The sequence below is a fragment of the Macaca mulatta genome, chromosome 14 (genome assembly GCF_049350105.2).
Source record: "Macaca mulatta isolate MMU2019108-1 chromosome 14, T2T-MMU8v2.0, whole genome shotgun sequence".
NCBI classification, from domain to species: Eukaryota; Metazoa; Chordata; class Mammalia; order Primates; family Cercopithecidae; genus Macaca; species Macaca mulatta.
Genome location: NC_133419.1, coordinates 13,575,472 through 13,596,948, shown reverse-complemented (window position 1 = coordinate 13,596,948; position 21,477 = coordinate 13,575,472). Strand labels below are relative to the sequence as shown.

General features: G+C 38.9%; 1 protein-coding gene and 1 long non-coding RNA gene across 2 annotated transcripts; one reads left to right on the top strand and one right to left on the bottom strand.

Annotated features, from left to right (window-relative positions):
- Positions 1-7,230: 7,230 nt before the first annotated feature.
- Positions 7,231-17,768, top strand: MS4A5 (membrane spanning 4-domains A5). The gene is made up of 5 exons (XM_001086601.5): positions 7,231-7,485; positions 8,332-8,460; positions 9,946-10,002; positions 11,328-11,480; positions 17,625-17,768. The coding sequence occupies exons 1-5, from the start codon at positions 7,333-7,335 to the stop codon at positions 17,733-17,735; spliced, it is 603 nt and encodes a 200-aa protein (XP_001086601.1). The 5' UTR covers positions 7,231-7,332; the 3' UTR covers positions 17,736-17,768.
- Positions 15,239-19,891, bottom strand: LOC106993226 (uncharacterized). Its single transcript, XR_003722512.2, has 4 exons — positions 19,857-19,891; positions 18,783-18,872; positions 17,580-17,741; positions 15,239-16,126 (listed from the first exon to the last, which is right to left on the bottom strand). It is a non-coding gene; the product is annotated as an uncharacterized LOC106993226 (long non-coding RNA).
- Between the last annotated feature and the right edge of the window lie 1,586 nt (positions 19,892-21,477).

Here is a 21,477-nt window from a genome sequence, read left to right as displayed (position 1 = left end):
AACCTTCATTCCTGAAAAGCCTGGACAATTAGTGGTCCTGCCTGGATTGAGATGTTGCAGTTTTCTTAATTGACCTTAATCACAGGTCATGATAATACTAAGAGATGCATGAAGGGATGTCCTATATTCCAAGCATACTCTTCCTTATCTCCATTGTGGAGTGGTGGTCTAATTTCCCCTTAGTCATCAGAAACAATCACCCCACCCAGCACAGTAACCCCTTTCAGTTATCTGAAGAGGATGGAAGGGCTTTGCTCCAACATTCAGCAATAAACCTATAGAAGCCTACCTTACCAGAGGCTCTACATAGCATCTCTATCTGCCATTGATACTTCAAGCACCATTGGATCTGTTGCATGGTATGGTTAAAGCAGAAGACAACTTACATGGAAGCCTAGGCCTGTTGTGAAGGCTTTTCTTTTGGTCCTACTCAAAAGTAGCAGCTTTGTAAGTCACTTGGCAAATTGGCCAAAGCAACACACCCAAGTGAGGGATATGTTGCCTCCAAAATCCAAAGAAACTCATTAGATGCTGTGCCTCCTTTTGATTGTGGAAGCCAGATGCGACAACTTATCCTCATGCTGGAAGAGATTCCCAATATTCCCCACACCATTTGATCCCCAGAAATTTCACTGAGGTACAAGACCCTGAGGTTTTATCAGATTTATTTCCCACACTCTGGCATGTAAATATCTTACAAATACACCTAGAGTAGTTACTATGTCTTATTTGCTAGGTCCAATCAGCATAATGTTGTCAATCTAATGGACCAGTGTGATATCTTGTGGAAGAAAAGGGCAATTAAGATCCCTGTGAACTAAATTATGACATAGAGCTAGAAAGTTGATATACTCCCAAGGTATGACGGTGAATGTGTATTGCTGGCCTTGTCATCTGAAAGCAAACTTCCTGGTAGTCTTTGCTAATAGCTATCCAGAAAAGGCATTTATCAGATCAATAACATTATACTGGGTACTAGAGGATGTGTTAATTGGCTCAAGTAATGAAACCACATTTGGTATGGCAGCTGCAACTGGAGTCCCCTCCAATTGGTAATCCACTGTCATCTTCCAAGACCCATCTGTCTTCTGCACATGCCAAACATACAAGTTGAATAGGACTGTTGTGGGAATCACCACCTCTGCATCTTTCAAGTTACTGATGGTGTCATTAATCTCTGTAACCCCTCAAGGAATGTATTAGGAGTCACCAACCTGGCATCCTTTTAGTTACTGATGGATTTATTAATCTCTGTGGTCCCATCAGGAATGTGGTGATGCTTTTGCTTTACTATTTTCCTAGGCAGAGGCAGTACTAGAGGCTTCCACTTGGTATTCCCCACCGTAATGGTCCTTACTCCACAGGGTAAGAAAATAATATGGAGATTCTACCACCTACTGAGTATATTTATTTTAATTATGCATTCTGGAATTGGGGGAATAACCGCAGGATGGGTTTGGGAGCCCACTGCACCCATTGTGAGATTAACCTGAGATAAAACTCCATGGATCATCAGACCTCCACAAGCACTTACTCTGAGTGGTAAGCCACAGTGATGCTTTGGGTCTCCTGGAATTAGTATCAGTTCAGAGTCCGTGTCTAGTAGTCCCTGAGGGGTCTGGTTATTTCCTTTTCCCCAATGCTCAGTACCCTGGAAAAAGCCTGCAGGTCCCTTTGAGGAAGGCTGTGAGAAAGATTAACAGTACAAATTCTTGGTAATGCACCAGTCCTTCCTCAAGGAGACCTGGTCTCCCCTTTAATTCAAGGAGTTCTTTCTGGGTTTGTAAATTTTATTGAAGGTCTGTAAACTGGCTCAGGTCTGGGAATTGATTGAGGGGCTATGAGTCTCTATTTTTATGATTCAGGTTAGGTTTTCATTCACATGACCTAGAACTTTCTGCTTATATAGATCAAGGAATAATTTAAAAGTATTTCTGTCTATTTTACCTCTAGGGACACCGTAATCAACTAGCCCATACCCACACCATAGGTCTGATTCAAATATTAATCTTATCCATACACACCCTCACAGACACAGCAAAAATAATGTTTTAATTAAATGTTTGGGCAGTCTATGACCCGGTTGAATTGACACATAAAGTTAACCATCGTATCTCATGTATACTCACAGTCTTGTGGCCACAATCTGGAATGAGTCTTAACTGAAATCACCTGCATAGATCAGAGGAGTTGCTGGGATGCAAATGTATACCAAGCAAGTCCTCAGTGAGATATGGCATTAGCAGGAACAAAAATGTATTATTTTAAAACACGGATCCAGAGATCTTCTCTGGAAAATAATAATCTACATTTATGCAATCTCTCACTTGTGGTTATAATGCCTAGAAAGGCATGTAGGTTCATCACATTTCTAAAAGGCTAATGTTACTGTTAGTGAGTAACAGTACACAGACACAAAGAGTCCTGAGGAAAGTGCAGATCTCCTTTTCAGCCATAATATCCTCCATCAGTTCACAAGGTACTCTTCGGACATTTGGAAATTCTCATCTCTCACTCTGCTTCCCCCACTAACACATACACACATCCACCTTTCTTTCCCTGTGGTCCCTGTGATTTTTTTTTTCTTCTCTGAACCTACCCTAGGATTCAAATGTGGAGTTTCTGGTCAGAGACTTAAAGTTTTAGGCATCACTGGAGAAAGCTTTAGTTCTCAAGGCAAAGCTCTGAAGCATCAAATTGAGTACATGGAATGTAAATCTAAAGCAACTGGATCGTAATTTTGACCCAGCACCATTACTAGCTGGGATACTTTGGGAAACTTTCTTAAAATTTCCGTGCCTAAGTTTCCTTATCTATAAAATATGAATAGGAGTAGTACTCAGCACCGGGTTGTCAAGAAGGTTGGATAATTAATGGATGTATAGTGTTTAAAATATATGTCACAGAGTAGATGCTCAAATCTGTTCCATAATAAAACATCTATAAAACAAATTCTCTTACTAGTCGGTATTACTTCTTATGGCATAAACTTGATCTAGTTTATGCCTCCAAAGTACCTCTCTTTATTCTGAATTATAGAAATTTTCTCCCTGCTATTGAGTGAACTGCGTCCCACTCTAAATTCATTTGTTGAAGCTCTAGCTCACAGTGTGATGATATTTGGAGATGGGCTTTTGAAGCCGTTGGGTTTAGATGAGGATATGAGAGTGAATCCCTCATGATGGGATTAGTGTCCTTATATGAAAAGACACCAGGCCTCTGTCTCCTGCTCGTTTTGTGTGTGCGTGCTCACATGCCTGTGTACGCACAGAGGAAAGATAATGTGAGGACAGAAATAATGCAGTCATCTGCAATCCAGGAACAGAGATCCCACAAGGAACCAAATTAGCTGACACTTTGATTTTGGAATTCGCAGCCTCCAAAAGTATGAGAAATAAATCTGTGCTGTTTAAATGAAGCAGTCATGGTAATTTACCATAGTAGCCTAAGCAGACTAATATACACGTTTTCTTCTTGCAAATTGGGAAAGGGAGTGAGGGCATCAAAATCCCACCGGACCACAATGAAACAAATAATCTTTTTGTTCTTTAAACATAAAATTCCTAGGTAGTCACAAAGGGAATATCTAATACCTACGTGTAAGTCTGAAATTAGTAATTAGAATGTGTATGTCAGAAGATACCGTAGGAAATCCCTGGTGCTGCCTTTGTAGGTTCTGTAGAATAGTCTTCTAATCTTATTTTTAAAGTATGCTATACATGTAAGATTGTGCTAGTACTACCTTAGAGTAGTGAAGAAGCAGGATGAAAACTAACAGGACAGTGCAGTGAGAAAAACAGTCAACACAGACAGAAGCCCAGACATGCAGAGAAAACTAAGAATTCAATAGATGCAGAAAATCAGAGCTTGAGACCACGCCACACGATAGAAGTCCCAGCGGCTCCCCCCCCCTCATATTCACCTGCACCTTCCAAGAAATGTCTGGAGACATTGAGAGTGACACTGGGATTTACCATCGTTCATGGAATAAGATTTAAAGACACTATTATTGTTTATAATTTTAAAAAACAAAAAAAAATTATTGTTTATAATTTTAAAAAACAAAAAAAATTATTGTTTATAATTTTAAAAAACAAAAAAATCTTTGGGGACTCCTAAGCAGGTGACATCTGGCCACAACAGTTGACTGCTCTAATTCTGCTCCCAGAGTTGCTCTCTTCAGGGTATGGATATGGATCTTTTTAAAGGAGGGCTTTTGCAACAGAGGAAAATAAGAGAAACTTAAAAACAAAGAAAATTGACTTTCAGCTGCAGTAACAGAAGAATAAGAGAAATAATATAGAGTGTTTTTCTTGGAACTTTCCAGCAAGGGCATCAGATGAGAGGCTGTGAGGAAAGGCTTAATCCCATTGACTGTGAATCAGAGAACTTGGATTCCTTGGATCATCATAACTTCTCTGGAATACTTAGCAATAAGAAGCTTGAAATTAAGGCTGAATTTCAGAACATTAACGAATACAAACATATTATATATTATTCCATAAACCACCTTAAGACTAGAGTAATTTGCACTAAAAGAGTAGATTTTGGCAGATTGGAAAATAAGAAGAAATCTGAGGTATGAAAAATTGTTGAAGTAGTGAACAGATACATGTCATCAATGTATAAAGGGGCCTAGGGCATTTATTAGCAGGAGGCCATGGAGTCCCACAGCCACCCTGAAATGGAGAAATTGTAAAATAACGTCTGCACTGGGGCCAGGCACGGTGGCTCATGCCTGTAATCCTAGCACTTTGGGAGGCTGAGGCAGGCGGATCACGAGATCAGGAGATCAAGACCAACCCGGCCAACACGGTGAAACCACGTCTCTACTAAAAATACAAAAAATTAGCCAGGCATGGTAGCAGGCACCTGTAATCCCAGCTACTCGGGAGGCTGAGGCAGGAGAATGGCGTGAACCCAGGAGGCAGAACTTGCAGTGAGCTGAGATCATGCCACTGCACTCCAGCCTGGGCGACAGAGTGAGATTCCGTCTCAAAAAAAAATAAAAATAAAAATAAATGAATAAAAAAATAATGTCTGCACTGATTCAGTGTGACATTTCCAGAGTTATAGCTAAGCTCATAGAAATACATTTAGCCTATAAAGAATCAACAAAAATGAACTTTGGAAATAATGCAAACATAAAGCAAGACAAAGTATCTGCTCACCATGCTAAAAATGGCAACAATAAGAGAAATAATACTTATTACTCTTATTTTTATTAGTACTACAATTTACTTAGCATCTACTGCATTCCAGGTACTTTAAAATTCACTCATGATAACTGTATAACAATTTTTATTCTCGCAAAAGAAATGTAATGTTTTAATAAATATGTAAATTAATAGATAACTTGGCCTAGACCCCATAACTAGTAAATAAAAGAGCTTGGGGTTCATTCTAGGTTTCTCTTCTCCAAAAAGTAAGTCTTTCACTGCATTGCCAGAATTAGCTTGCATGAATTAAAGAATAATAAAAATTAAAGTTATATTTCTGCCATTTGTCAGATAGCTATTAGAACACTGTGCTAGTCATAATGCTTAGAGGGAGAAAAAACAAAAACTGAGGAAGGTCTAGAGCAAAGCTAAAACCTGAGTAATGAGGGTGAAATGGTGTTTTATAAAAGTATGTTGCAACATAGTGGGCTTAACTTAGGGAATGCTAACACAACATCAGATGATGTTCATGAAGGATAATCACCATTATGATTCAACGTCCATAGAAAATTGAACAAGAGATGGATACGTTCAGAGAAAAGAAATTGTGAGGGAGGGGTGGCCTTTTAAAATATTCTAACTGGCAAGTGGCTAGAGGCTGTCATATCATGAGATTCAATTAAGGAAGACCTGATCTCAATAGAAAACACCAGAAAATGACAAGGTACAGTTAAAAATAGACACAAATTGTTCCCCTCCCTTCATTCTTGTCCTTTCAAGATGGAAGTACAGATCCTCCCATGAAGACATTAGGGGGCCTATTTTCTTACCCCTCGAATCTGGGTTGTCTAGGAAATTTGCTTGGCCAATATGACATTAGCACACATGACTCAGCAGAGGTCTGAAAAGTATTTGTGAATTGGAAGAGAACCAAGAGTCTGCCAACTGCCAGAGACACGACTGAGGCCATCCTAACTCACGGAATTGAACGCCCCACCAGGTGACCACAGTTGCATAAGAGAGCCTAGTAGAGAAGGGCTGAGCAGGCTCAGATAAGAGACCACACCCAGGACCCATGGTGTGTAAACAAAAGCCGATGGTGGTTGCCGGAAGTAACTACATTTTGAGGGATTTATTACACAGCTAAAGCTACTTAAATCAGGTGGCAAAACCACAAAGTGACAGGAAAAAGGGATGTTATCTATACTTTAAGAAGTGGTTAATTTGTTCCGTGGCCTGAGAGGTTTTGCGTTCTACCTGTATCTGAAGATATGGAACTGGAATAAATGTGTATCTAGTTGCCATTTGGTAACCAAAATGTCCTTTTTGGTTTTGTTTGTTTGTTTGTTTGTTTTGTTTTTTGAGACAGAGTCTCGCTCTGTCGCCCAGGCTGGAGTGCAGTGGTGCAATTTCTGCTCAAGGAAACCTCCGCCTCCTGGGTTTAAGCGATTCTCATGCCTCAGCCTCCCGAGTAGCTGGGACAACAGGCAGGCGCCACCACACCCGGCTACTTTTTTATTTTTATTTATTTATTTTTTTGAGACGGAGTCTCGCTCTGTCGCCCAGGCTGGAGTGCAGTGGCCGGATCTCAGCTCACTGCAAGCTCCGCCTCCCGGGTTCACGCCATTCTCCTGCCTCAGCCTCCGGAGTAGCTGGGACTACAGGCGCCCGTCACTTCGCCCGGCTAGTTTTTTGTATTTTTTTTAGTAGAGACAGGGTTTCACCGGGTTAGCCAGGATGGTCTCGATCTCCTGACCTCGTGATCCGCCCGTCTCGGCCTCCAAAAGTGTTGGGATTACAGGCGTAAGCCACCGTGTGTGGTCCCTAAAATGTCTTTATATGTAGACCATCTAGTCCGATTTGGTCAATGTACATATGAGGAATCAGAAACCAGGAAAGGGGGATGTGACTTGCCAAAAGTCACAGTAAACCCCTAACTAACCAGGACTACTTGTCGGGTTGTCCGATCCCCAGTCCCAGGCATTTTACTTAGGGCCGTCTTGGGATCTCCAGCCGTCCTGAGATTCTATGACTCTGTGACTCTACGGTTCTATAATTCCAAGACAAAGCGAACAATTCCAGTGCTCCAGGCAGCCTCAGCACAAGAAAAGAACATGGTCGAGGCTGAAGTACCAACTAAATAATCTCCTTTCACATTTTCACCGACACCATCATGGATTCAAGCATGGCACACAGTCCGGTGTTTCTGGTATTTCCTCCAGAAATCACTGCTTCAGAATATGAATCCACAGAACTTTCAACCACCACCTTTTCGACTCAAAGCCCCTTGCAAAAATTATTTGCTACAAAAATGAAAATCATAGGGGTAAGTAAGACTTGCCCCTACGTATATTCTACTGAGGCAGGGGAAAGGCCAAGAAAATGATCTCTTGGCACATGTTTGAAGGTAGGAGCTCATTCCAATTCTTCTTTAAGAATATGTGAATATAGAGTGTTAGTGGGACATTTGAGAGAGGATGTTTGACAAGAACGAATCACATGGGTCTGGACTTGACAAAAACATGCTATCATTTAGGACTCACCTCCTTAAAAAGTGATAGTTGCTATGGCAGTAAATGAGATTCCTCAGACTGAGAAGGTGGGCTGAGAAGAAGAAAGCAGAGCACATAGACTCACACGTTGTACACCTTCCATTTTTGTATGTTGTCCTCATTAGTCTTCCCCAGCACTTGTCAAACCACTGCCTGGTGTCACAGGCTCAGAGAATTGGCCATCTCCAGGTCAATTCTGCTTGGGGCCAGCCTGGTATACTCATTTAGAATTCAGTGTTTCTCAAACATTCACATTTATGGGCTAAAGAGCTGAAGAGCTTATGAAGACACAGATTTCCCAGCCTCACCTGGAGACTGTTACAGTAAGTATGGGATAGGGCCTGATAGTTCGCATTTCAGGCTCCCAAGTGATCCTGATGTTGCCAATCCGTGGATCACATTTTCACGAGCACTGATTTAGATCATTTTACCCTTCACCAAATACCATATAGAGGAATTAAGAAAGTACCCAGGAGCATCACAAAGGGACTTCTATTATTCTTTCCCTAATTACCAAAGAGAGTAATTGCCAAATCCTTTTAACCAAAAGAAGATCTTCTAAACAGAAGGGAAACTATCACTTGGCTTTTCCTCACCATGACTTTTTCCTCTATTTGCAGACTATCCAGATCCTGTTTGGAATTATGACCTTTTCTTTTGGAGTTATCTTCCTTTTCACCTTGTTAAAACCATATCCAAGGTTTCCCTTTATATTTCTTTCAGGATATCCATTCTGGGGCTCTGTTTTGGTGAGTAGAGTCAATCAAGTTCAATTTGAAGCCATGCCAACAAGGATGTTAGGGAATTCTTTGCAATGAAATAAGCTAGATCCAGTTGTATGATATGCTTTCAAAAGTGCAAAAAACTAACCTTGTTGAAATGATTTCCCCATTTGTTCATCACAGTCACTGATATTCCATCATTAGGTCTTGAAGTTCCTTTGGGAATATTTCTTTTGAGGCTTGAAGTTGTTTATTTGGCTATTCATTCATTCAAAATTAGTTACTATCTATTATAAGCCAGATACCCAGAGAAAGGCAGTGAGCCTCTCCCCCAAAGACCTCTCAGTCTAGCAAGAAAGCACGTAAACAGATCACTTCAAGGCAGTGTGATAAATATTATCACAGAGGTGCAGAAAGCGCTTATGCAGGCAGAGATGAAGGAGCAATTTATTCTTTACAGAAGTGCAGTGGGAAGGGTTTCTCAGATACACCTTTAAACTGCAGAGAGGTATTTATCAAGCCCAATTTAGTCACAATCAATAAACATTAACTTAGGACCTAAAATTTAGTGCCAGAGCATGGGCAGGGTAATGGATTCAGGGAAAAGACAGCAGTCCCTGAGCTCAAGGCCTCAGTTGAGTGAGGAGTTAGACAATTAACATAGGGTGTGATGAGGGAGAATAGACACAGGGGCTGCCTCCATAGGAAAGGCACCAACAAAACAGAGGGGACAGTGCCCAGAGACATTTCCAGCTTGAATGAGTTTTAAAGGGTGAATGGTTAATCAGGTGAGGACACACACAGAAGATGGGAGTTGGGATGCCTGAGTGTAAGGATTAGAGATGCCTTGTTGCATGCCAAGAGAGAAAAATGAGCAAAGGCTGAAGGTATAGGAGAGCATTTTCTATTATGTGAACTATAAGAGTTCAGCACAGGGAGTGAGGGTGGAGGGATGAGGCTGGAAAATGCCCATGAAGGGGCTAGAAATGTAAACATGGATGTGCTGTAATCAGATTTGAAATGTCCACTAGACAACAATGCCACCACGTGTGACCCACTTCCAAGAAAGATCTTGGAGATTTTTAAGAACTACCAGCACATCCACCGCAACCCCACCTTATGTTCCCATTCAAGAGAATACACTGGATTATAGTAAGATGGAATTCGATCTTAATGATTGTAAACTGACTTGACATCCCTTTGTCATGAGATCAAAGCTGAGTTCACAATAGCTATAAAAGGAACATGGATGAGCAAACCAAAGCCCTGTATGGTTAAAAAAAAAAATGTTCATGTTCAAATAAATAGAGCTAAAGCGGATTTCCAGACCAGTGTTTCGTCCACTATTCCATTTGCGGAAAGTCATATAAAGCAACTCACCCTTCTCACTGCCCTGAGGAGTGTGCGAACTTAGAAGGCAGGCATGTAAAAGAATTGCACAGAAGTCTATTCTGTAAGAACTCAACATCAGCTAAACATGGCCATCATTAACGTATTTATTCCTCTTAACAGTTCATTAATTCTGGAGCCTTCCTAATTGCACTGAAAAGAAAAACCACAGAAACTCTGGTGAGTTATATTTCTACTTTATTAAAAATATATTTTGTAGCCAGGCATGGTGGCTCACGCCTGTAATCCCAGCACTTTGGGAGGCTGAGGCAGGTGGATCACGAGGTCAGGAGTTCAAGACCAGCCTGGCCAACATGGTGAAACCCCATCTCTACTAAAAATACAAAATCAGCCAGGTGTGGTGGCACACACCTGTAGTCCAGCTACTCGGGAGGCTGAGTCAGGAGAATTGCTTGTACCCGAGAGGCGGAAGTTGCAGTGAGTTGAGATCATGCCACTGCATTCCAGCCTGGGCAATGGAACAAGACTCCACCACACACACACACACACACACACACACACACACAAAAGAGTAATGAGTTACATTTTCACTATTTCCACTTTATTAAAAATAAATAACTTTCAAATAATTTATCCTGGCCTTGAAAAAAGTTTGTAAAATAATTAAGTCACCATAATTCCACAAACTATCAAGTATTGATACCAATAAACAGCATTTGCTTCATGTTTTCCTAGAATTATAACCCACTATGCCAGAGGAGAAAGTTTCTCTGGTCATCTAGTTTAGCTCGTATTTTGTGTATGAAGACACTGAGGCTTACAATCGTTAAATAACTTGTCCAAATTCCCAGTCAATTAATGGTAGAATTATTTCAATATTCCAGTTACTTATTCATTCTTTTTTGTTTTCTGGGTATTTACAGCATTCCAGGCACTTTGACAGGCACTACTTTGACTCACATGAAAGGCAAACTGTAGACAATCTAATTAAACCATAAACAGAATCTCAAAATAAAGAATACAGTGCTACTGAATGTAAAGGTATAGATAAATTATAAGTAGAATATTTTTACTTTACTCAAAGAATTGAAGACATGAAATATTACTAGGCCAATACATGATTTTAGAAAAGGACTGAAAATCCTTCGTTTGTCATTTTAGGGAGAAATTAAAAATGGCAGAGAAGTGCAGCATTTAATTAAACATAGGAGCCTGAAAACAAAAATGTAAACAGACAATGACTTTCACCAGAGAATCAAACTGCAATCGTTACAGGCACACCTTTCCTCCCAACTGAATGAGAGTTAACTTAGGCATAGAATATGGGGAATGGGAAGGTTATTAAAAGTTCACAGGATGCCCTCATTGTGTAGATGAGGGCCTGAAGCCCAAAGATGTGAAGCAATTCGCATAGGACCACAGAGCTGCCTCATGGCATTAAGATGCTGTGAGTAAAATCCTGCTCTCCATTCTCTGCACTCATTGCTTTGTTTGTAGTACAGGCTGGGCCTGAGTCACATTGTCATGTTCTTATTCTATTTCAGATAATACTGACCCGAATAATGAATTTCCTTAGTGCCCTGGGAGCAATAGCTGGAATCATTCTCCTCACATTTGGTTTCATGCTAGATCAAAACTACATCTGTGGTTATTCTCAACAAAATAGTCAGTGTAATGCTGTTACTGTCCTGTTCATGGTAAGTATGTTGCATTTATAGAGTGAGAAGTAAAGGGCTTAATAGAAAATATTTATTAGCACTCAATCAGCGCCATTCAGATCATGTTGTGGACACCCATGTCTTTTCTTTTATTGACAAACATTTATGAAATCCATAATATTTGATAGATATTATACCAGGCATTGTGGAAGAGAAAAAATAAACCCATTGTAACTCCCACCTTTAGGGATTCACAGGCGCACAAGAGATAAAACATATACACAAATCAGTATAATACAAATAGAAAATGATACACTAAAAAGAAAAGGTACAGCAGTATGGCTGTAGTTTATAGTCCTATATGTACATTAGAATCACAGTGGCGTGTTTTTACAGTTCTTGATTTGATTTTAACGGGCTGAACTTCTGATAAAGCATGATAAAATTGAAAAGGGGCATTTATTTTAGCTGCTTCCAAAATACCACTAAGATTAGTGTAAAAGAATGTAAAAGGTTTGAGCCACATGGAGAGAAAAAGAGAGTTACCAAACACATCAAAAATTGCTGAGGAAATTGAAAACCCACCATCTAAGGCAAAGGGGTTGGGGGTCATATTAGAAGATATTTCTTAAGGCAAAGCCCAAGAAATACTTAACATTTGAATGCACCAGGTCCACAGAAAGCAGGACCAACGTGCAGAAAACAGGGAGACTGATTTAGGTAATGGTTAAGTATGGCTACGTGAATCAGCTCTTCTCTGAAAACAGAAGTTTTTTATTAAAAAGAAACAAAACAACCTTAAAGGTGTTAAAAAGCTGAAAGTTCAGCTGAAACTACTAAACCAATTTTTCGATGAAAGCCTGCAACCTGAAATTTACAAGTGGAATTCTGAAGAGCACGAAAGCTGCTCATGTCTTCAGACCCACTTGCCAGTGATGCTGATTTGCAATCCAATCCCTGGCCCGTGTGGACTGAAAGAGAAGGAAGTCAAGGTTTCACGTCCATTCAAGGTATAAAGACTTAAAAGAGATTTTCTCCATATGAAACTAAGTCTTTGATAGGCTACGACGCTCTTCAGGTAAGGACAAAAAGATATACAAAGTACCCTGCCCCCAAACAGCAAAGGAGAGTTGCTGAACAAAGTTTAAAAAGAAGACACGGACACAGGGAAGGGAATATCACACACCAGGGCCTGTTGGGGGTTACTGCGACAAGGGGAGGGAGAGCATTAGAACAAATACCTAATGCATGTGGGGCTTAAAACCTAGATGACAGGTTGATAAGTGCAGCAAACCACCATGGTACATGTATACCTGTGTAACAAACCTGCATGTCCTGCACATGTATCCCAGAACTTAAAGTAAAATAAAATAAAAAAAAGAATACAGTAGACTGTCATTAACTATGGGCACCCCGCTGTATAACGGATCTCTTGAACTTATTCCTCCTATCTAACTAACTGATGGAAGTGAAAAGACAATAGAATTACATCTTTAAATTGCTAAAACAAAAATAATGCCAATCCAAAATTCTAGGCCTGGTGAAAATGTTCTTCAGAAATGAAAGTGAAATAGCCAGGCACAATGGCTCAGGCCTGTAATCCCAGGACTTTGGGAGGCCAAGGGGGGGCAGATCACTTGGGGTCAGGAGTTCGAGACCAGGCTGGCCAACATGGTGAAACATTGTCTCTACTAAAAATACAAAAATTAGCAGGGCGTGGTGGCGGGTGGCTTTAATCTCAGCTACTCGGGAAGCTAAGGCAGGAGAATCATTTGTATCTGGGAGGCAGACGTTGAAGTGAGCCGAAACTGCGCCACTACACTCCAGCCTGGGCAACAGAGAAAGACTCCGTCTCAAAAAAAACAAACAAAACAAAACAAAACAAAAAAACCACAATGAAAGTGAAAAACAGCTGACAAATTTGAGAGATTTCACGATTTCACTTAGAGCATTTTCAACAATTAGCCATATGCTGAGCCTGCAAGCCTCAACAAAATTCAAAGGATTAAAATCATACACAATATATTCTCTGAAAACAATGGAACTGAATTAAATGTCAATTTTAAAAAGGCAAAAAAGTCCCAAAACTGTTTTGAAATTCTAAGTTATACAAGGTTCAAAGAATTTACAATAGAAATAAAAAATATATTAAAAACAAAATAATAGAAATATTTATATAAATTGATACAACTAAAGCATGCTTAGAGGAAACTTTATAACCTCAAATGCAAGTATTGGGAAAGAAAATAGACTAAAAATAAATTATCTAAATATTCATACCAAGAAGTTAGATTAAAAAATTAAACATAAAGAAAATGAAAGAATTGAGATATAGTATTCTATAATAGAGATAACAAAGAATAGAGATAAAAACTAATGAAATACAACACAAACAATAGACAAGATAAAATAAAGCTAAATATGGATGTTTGAAAAACTAATAAAATTGGTAAACTCCTAGATATTTAAAAAGAAAAAAGAGAAAACACAAGCTATCATTATCAGAAATGAAGGTGTATCACTATAAATACAATAGCCAAGAATATATGAGGAAATTATTAACATAAAAATTACTTGATGCTTTAGATGAAATTGACAAATTCCTTATAAACTATGCAAAACCACTTGCCACGACTAACACAGGAAAAAATGTATATATCCGACTGGTCTTATATCTAAAAAAATCAAATACATAATTTAAAACTTTCTCTCTAAAAAGAAAAAGCAAAGCCTTGCAGGAGTAGACTAATTCTTCCAAACATTTAGCAAAGAAACAACACCAAACTGAATACTTTCAATTCACTTCTCAACTCACAAATATTTGTGTGAGGCTATCACAAGTTTGACATCAAAACATGATAAGGACATTATAAAATATTTTAAAATTACAGGTAATTCTATCTTGTAAACTTTGTGAAGCAATCTGAAATAAAATATTAAAAAATCAAATTCAGCATTATATATAATAAACCGTGGCCAAGTCAGTGGATACCAGAAGTACACAATTGATTTCACATTCCAGCGTCAATCAGCGATACACCTAAATGTGAAATCCTAAACTATAAAGCTTGAGGGGATGGGCTGCAGGGAACTCAGGAGAATATCTTCATGACCGTGGGAGTAGACAAAGCTTTCTTAGATAGAACATAAAATGGACTAACCATAGGGGAAAAATAAAATAAATAAAATGGACTACCAAAGCACAGAAAGGGAGAAAATTTCCTCTTTCTCTATATATCTTTCTCACAAAAGACCCACATCCAGAATATATTAAGCACTCCTGAAAATCAATAATAAAAAGGCCAAAAAAAGAGTAAGACTTGAGCAAGTACTTCACAAAGATAGATAAATGGCTAGTGAGCATGTGGGAACGTGCTCAACATTATTAATCATCCCATAAATGCAAATTAAAATCACAATAAGACACTACTCCACACACACCAGAATCAATTTAATTAAAAGGACCGGCAATACCACATGTTGGAAGGAATGTGAAGCAACTGGAACTCTTAGACCCTTTTGGTGGAAATGGAAAATGGAAAATGGTTCAACTACCTTGAAAAACTATTTGGTGGTTTTTAACAAAGTTAATCATACACCTACTTTATGTCTCATGATACATACAAAAATGTTTATAGCAGTCCTATTCATTATAGTTAATCTGGTAAGGAATTCAAATTTCTATCAACAACAGAATGGCTAAAACAAGTTAATTATTCAAATAGTAGAATATTCCTCAGCAATATAAAAGAACAACCTACTGACACACAGAGGAGCATGAATGAATTTCAATTTGTTATATTGAGGCAAACAATTTCAGATAAAAACTAAACAGGTAAATTTATATGAACTAGAAATCAGAAGGGTGGTTGACTCTCAGTGGGGTGGGAGGATTGATTGGGAAGGGACACAAGAGGATTGATTGGGAAGGGACACATTTTATCACTGGGGTAATAAAAATGTGATATATCTTGACGTGGAAAGAAAAAGAGATAAAATACACTTCTTCTTTTTTTTTTTTTTTGAGATGGAGTCTCACTCTGTTGCCCAGGTTGGAGTGCAGTGATGCGATCTCAGCCTACTGCAACCTCCGTCTCCCAGGTTCCAGCGATTCTCCTGTCTTGGCCTCCAGAGTCGCTGGGATTATAGGCACATGCCGCCATGCCCAGCTAATTTTTTGTATTTTGGTAGAGACGGAGTTTCACCATGTTGCCCAGGCTGGTCTCAAACTCCTGAACTCAGGCAATCCACCCGCCTCGGCCTTCCAAAGTGCTAGGATTACAGGCATGAGCTGCCACAACCAGCTAAAATACACTTCTTTATATATAAACTTTGCTATAGTTAAAAATGGAAAATATAGTTTTAAAGCAGATAACAGCAACATTTTCATGTTTTTATATACGGAGTGCATATAACTGACAAGAAAAGTCAAGAACAAAATTTTTAAAAGATAAAGAATATGAGGAAGGAATTTACAAAAAGGAAACTATGATGGCCAAACATACAATAATGCTCCAATTCACTAATAGTCAGGGAAAGGTCAATTAATTTAACAATGAATGGCAATGTCACTGCCATTTTGGGAAGCAAGGAGACAACATTTACTTACCTGACTGATAAACAGATCCAGATGTCTATCTCTACAGCAATTAAACCACCTACATAAGGGTACATGTACAAGAATGCTATTGCAGCATCGTTCAGAGCGGTAAAACAAAACAACAAAACAAAAAAAAAAAAAGAAAGAAAGAAAGAGGAAATCAGTCAGTTCCTGTCACAAAAGAATAAATGAATGGTGACAAACCACACCATGAACTATTATGTGGCCATTAAAAACCATGTGGCTGTAAAACAGCTACTGAACCTATAGTTAAAATATAGTAGACAAATAAGGCTTTAGGAGAGGATGTTAACCATATTAACCTTTACAACCTGAGTATAAAGTAAAGCTCTCAGAAGACTGCAAACTTTAACTGGTAAGTGCAGATGTGCAGTCTCTGGGCTACTGAGGAGATGTGCATCTCTATTTGTGCTCATAGTGCCAAAATACAAAACATTTTGAAGGTCTTTTGCCATGATTGAAAAAAGCACAGCTGGGGCCAGGCCATGGTGGTTCATGCCTGTAATCAGAGCACTTTGGGAGGCCAAGGCGGGCAGATCACCTGAGGTCAGGAGTTCAGCCTGTCCAATATGGTGAAACCCCGTCTCTACTAAAAATACAAAAACTAGCCGGGTGTGGTGGTGGGCACCTGTAATCCCAGCTACTCGGAAGGCTGAGGCAGGAGAATCGCTTGAACCTGGGAGTTGGAGGCTGCAGTGAGCCGAGATCCTGCCATTGTACTCCAGCCTGGGTGATAAGAGTGAAACTCCATCTCAAAAAAAACAAACATGGTGGAACTACTAGCCTATACTGCTTATGTCTCTTTTGCTTTCTCTTTTTCTGAGCCAATAGTTTTCTTTTTTCCCTCTTTTTCTTTTCTATTTTTAATTCTTTTTCCTGTTTCTTCACCTTCTGTCTTTCCCCTTCATTAGACTACCTTTTATATATGCATTTCTTTGCATTTTATGTATTTATAAAATGGACTATTTCCTACATACATAAATCAAAAATGTATTATTTTATATGCCTTTCTCTAAAAAGATAATATGCTATGCTATGCTATGTTATCCTATGCTACGCTGTGCTATGCTATGCTATCCTATGCTATGCTATCCTGTGCTATCCTATGCTACGCTATGCTATCCCATGTTATGCTATGCTATGCTATGTTATCCTAGCTATACTATGCTATGCTATCTTACGCTATGCTATCTTACGCTATGCTATGCTATGCTATGCTATGCTATGCTATGCTATCCTATGCTATGCTATGCTATGCTATGCTAGCTATCCTATGCTATGCTATCCTATGCTATGCTATGCTATGCTATGCTACGCTACGCTATGCTATGCTATCCTATGCTATGCTATGCTATGCTATGCTATGCTATGCTATGCTATGCTATCCTATACTAAAATAGACGTATCTCATAATCCTTCACTGATTTGATTCCTAAGCATCAGATACACTTGAGATATATGGGGAAGCTTTTATTATCTGGACATTGCTATGTTATTATAATCAGAAAAACCATTACCCTGCTAACATCATGACTCTTCTTTTTTTTCTTCTTCTGTTACAGGGAATTTTGATTGCATTGATGACTTTCAGCATTATTGAATTATTAATTTCTCTGCCCTTCTCAATTGTGGGGTGCCACTCAGAGGACTGTGATTGTGAACAATGTTGTTGACTAGCACTGTGGGAATAAAGATGTGTTAAAATATTATTTAGCAATGACTTCTGCTTGTAAGGAAAAGCCAAAGGACACATAGAATCTTAAGGCTGGAAACTATCTGAAGCAAAGGGGAGTGGCTCAAGCGAGGGGGTTCTGGGGACATTTTGACTGATAAAGCACATTCTGCCTCTTGGCAATGCCATATGTCCCTCTCCCCAAATCAAATGGTCACCTTGGTGTTGTCACCTCTGTTAGTCATGCATTCTTTCAACTAAAGGACAGCAATGTGGTGTTGCAAAGATAGGAACCAAAGCCCAAGGCCTGGGGTGACCCAGTCGTCTAACTTCTCTGGTTGATGACATCTCCTGCTGATTTCACTAAGAGACTCCACCTAGTGGCTCCTACTCCAATGGTGTGTGGAAAGATGAGTTGGTTGGTGGAATGGTTTGGCCCACAAATTCTACATTAATGCTGCAAGATCTTCAATGTTAAAGAGCTGATCAACTAGAATAGTAACAATAGTAAAAATAATGAGGGCAAATATTGGTGGAACCACTACTATATTCCAGGCATCATTCTAAGTATTATATAGGTGTTACTCATTTAATCTCACAAAAATCCTAGGAGGTGAATTGTATCATTATACCGATTTTACAGAAAAGGAAACTGAAGCACAGAGCGGGTAAATAATTTGCTCAACGTCATGAAGTTTGCAATGGCAGAGTCATAATATCAACAGGCAGTTGGATCCAGAATCCAAGGTCTTAATTCCAATGCCAAGAAAAGTTCGGAAGGGACTATTTTCCTCTGGGTTCTCTTAACAGCTTTTGCATTCAATCTGTTATGGTATCTCATGTTCTATAGCCTATGGAGTATACCACTATAAAGTTGTGAAAAGAGAAATAAGGTCTTAGTGTCATTATAAAAATAGTTTTGAACTTAGAGAGCACCTACAAACATCTCAAGGACCCCAGGAAATTCCAGACCACACTTTGAGGACCACTACATTATACAGTATTGCCTCTCACTGGCTGAATATCTCCTAAGCATTAGAGGTCTTACCTGTATCATCTCACTTGTCCTGACAGTCCTCAGGGTAGGTATGTCTTTTGTCATAGTCATAAAAATTGAAGCTCAAAGTGGTTAGCTTTTCTGAAACACAAAAGGAGTGTGATTTAGAAAGAGGATTTGAGTCAAGGTCCCTAAATTCAAATCCCATAATCCTATGTTGTTTATGGTATAGAAAAAAATTCAGCAGACTCAAAAAACTAAGTAACGGGCTTTCATTTCTGCTATTTGCTGGAAGCAGCTTAGGTTATAGGTGCATGTGTGAAGGTGAGGGATACAACACGGCAGGAAAAATAAGTAACTTTTTTTACTTCCAGTGAAGTTAGGTTCTGATGAAAAATACTTGGCAACTGAATGATGTACAGATGTGTGAGGCTTGAGATATATTTAAGGGTGCAAAGTCTTGGGCTTGTAAGTCAGAAGTAGGTTTAAATGTTGTCTTGAAGTCAAAAAATAGTAGATGCAAGTTGTGGAGAAAAGAGAATGCTTATACACTGTGGGGAGGAATGTAAATTAGTTCTGCCACTGTAAAAAAAGCAGTTTGGCAATTTCTTAAAGAACTCACAGCAGAATTACTATTCAACCCAGCAATCCCATTATTGGGTACATACCCAAAAGAATATAAATCGTTCAACCATAAACACATATGAACCTGTATGTTCACTGCAGCACTATTTGCAATAGCAAAAACATGGAATCAACCTAAATGCCCATCAACAGTAGACTGGATAAAGAAAATGTGGTACATATACATCATGGAATACTGCACAGCCATAGAAAAGAATGAGATCATGTCCTTTGCAGCAACATAGATGAAGCTGGAGGCCATCATCCTAAGCAAACTAACACAGGAACTGAAAAGAAAATACTGCATGTGTTCTCACTTATGAGTGGGAGCTAAACATTGAGTACATATGGACACAAAAAAGGGAACAACAGGCACTGGGGCCTACTTGAGGGTGGAGGATGGGAGGAGGGTGAGGATCAAAAAGCTACTATTGGGTACTATGCTTATTACCTGGGTGACAAAGTAACTTGTATATCAAACCCCCGTGACATGCCACTTACCTGTATAACACATCTGCACATGTACTCCTGAACCTAAAATAAAATTTAAAAAACAAAAGAAAGAAGAAACGTTAAAATTATTAGAAATAAAGATAGAAGACTTCTTTACAACATCAAGGTAGTAAAGAATTTCTTAAACAGATCCCAGAACATGAATAGTACCAATAGGAACTGATACAACCCACTTAGTCGTTATTAAGAATGTTACACAAGTGTGACAAGAGCAGCTACAAATCAAAGCCTTTTAGCAACAGAAATAACCAACAAAATTAATGAGATATAGAATATGTAAAATCCTCCTATACATTAATAGAAAAATACAACTTGATGAGAACTTAGTCCAACGCCATGCATAGCCATTTCACAGGAGAAGAAAACAAAAGTTAATATATGAAAAGCATTCAATTTCTTAAGTAATTGTGGAATGAAAGGAACTCTCCTACTACGATGGTATGAGTGTAAATGAAGACAACCACTTTAAAAACTAATTCCCTAGTAAAGGTAAAGATACACATGCTTTATCACCCAACAATTCCACTGCTAGTTAATATATACAAGAGAAATTCTTTTTTTTTTTTTTTTTTTTTTTTTTTTTGAGACGGAGTCTCGCTCTGTCGCCCAGCCCAGGCTGGAGTGCAGTGGCGCGATCTCGGCTCACTGCAAGCTCCGCCTCCCGGGTTCACGCCATTCTCCTGCCTCAGCCTCCCGAGTAGCTGCAACTACAGGCGTCCACAACCGCGCCCGGCTAATTTTTTGTATTTTTAGTAGAGACGGGGTTTCACCGTGGTCTCGATCTCCTGACCTTGTGATCCGCCCGCCTCGGCCTCCCAAAGTGCTGGGATTACAGGCGTGAGCCACCGCGCCCGGCCGAGAAATTCTTATATGTGTGCAACACACGACATGTACAAATGTTTCCAGAGCAGGATTGTCTGCAATACCTCAAATGTCCAGGGACAGAGAACAGATCAATTGTACCACATTCCCTCCTGGAGGACCACATATTGCTAAAAATAAATTACTCGAAGCAAATCAACAAAGATGAGTTTTACACATTTAATGTTGAGCAAAAAAAGCAAGTCACAAAAGAACATCTTATTAATTCTACCTAAATAATGATTACAAAACACAAAAACTAAGCAATATGTCGTGTGAAATATAAACATATGTGGAAAGACAAAATATAATGAAAAGGAAGAGAGTGATAAACACCAAATTCAGCATAATGATGAGCTCTGATAAAGAGAGTGACTTGGGGAAGGATAACACGAGAGCCTTCAAAGGTATCAGCGACACTCTTGTATCTCTAATCATGGCTGTGGGTACATGGTTTTTTGTCCCACTGTTACAAGTAATTTTTCATACATATTATTTAATTTTTTGAGAAATACAATTGAGAAAGCAAAACATCTTGTTTTCATTAGTTTATTACATAATGATATTTTTATAGTCAACACCTGCAGAAAAATGTTACTGTTACATATCAGTCTCCAATGATAGCATATTTATTGGTGCATAAGAGAAAAAAAACTCTTTTCAATAACTATGAGGTCATATAATTGCATTTTTTTCTTCAGCTATATTCCCACATCACAAAAGCAAAGGGAGTGATCCAGTAATCTGC

Coding starts and splice junctions, on each gene's coding strand:
- MS4A5 (XM_001086601.5), top strand. CDS start 7,333: ATGGATTCAAGCATGGCACACAGTCCGGTGTTTCTGGTATTTCCTCCA. Junction 8,461..9,945: donor CATTCTGGGGCTCTGTTTTG/GTGAGTAGAGTC, acceptor TCCTCTTAACAG/TTCATTAATTCTGGAGCCTT. Junction 11,481..17,624: donor CTGTTACTGTCCTGTTCATG/GTAAGTATGTTG, acceptor CTTCTGTTACAG/GGAATTTTGATTGCATTGAT.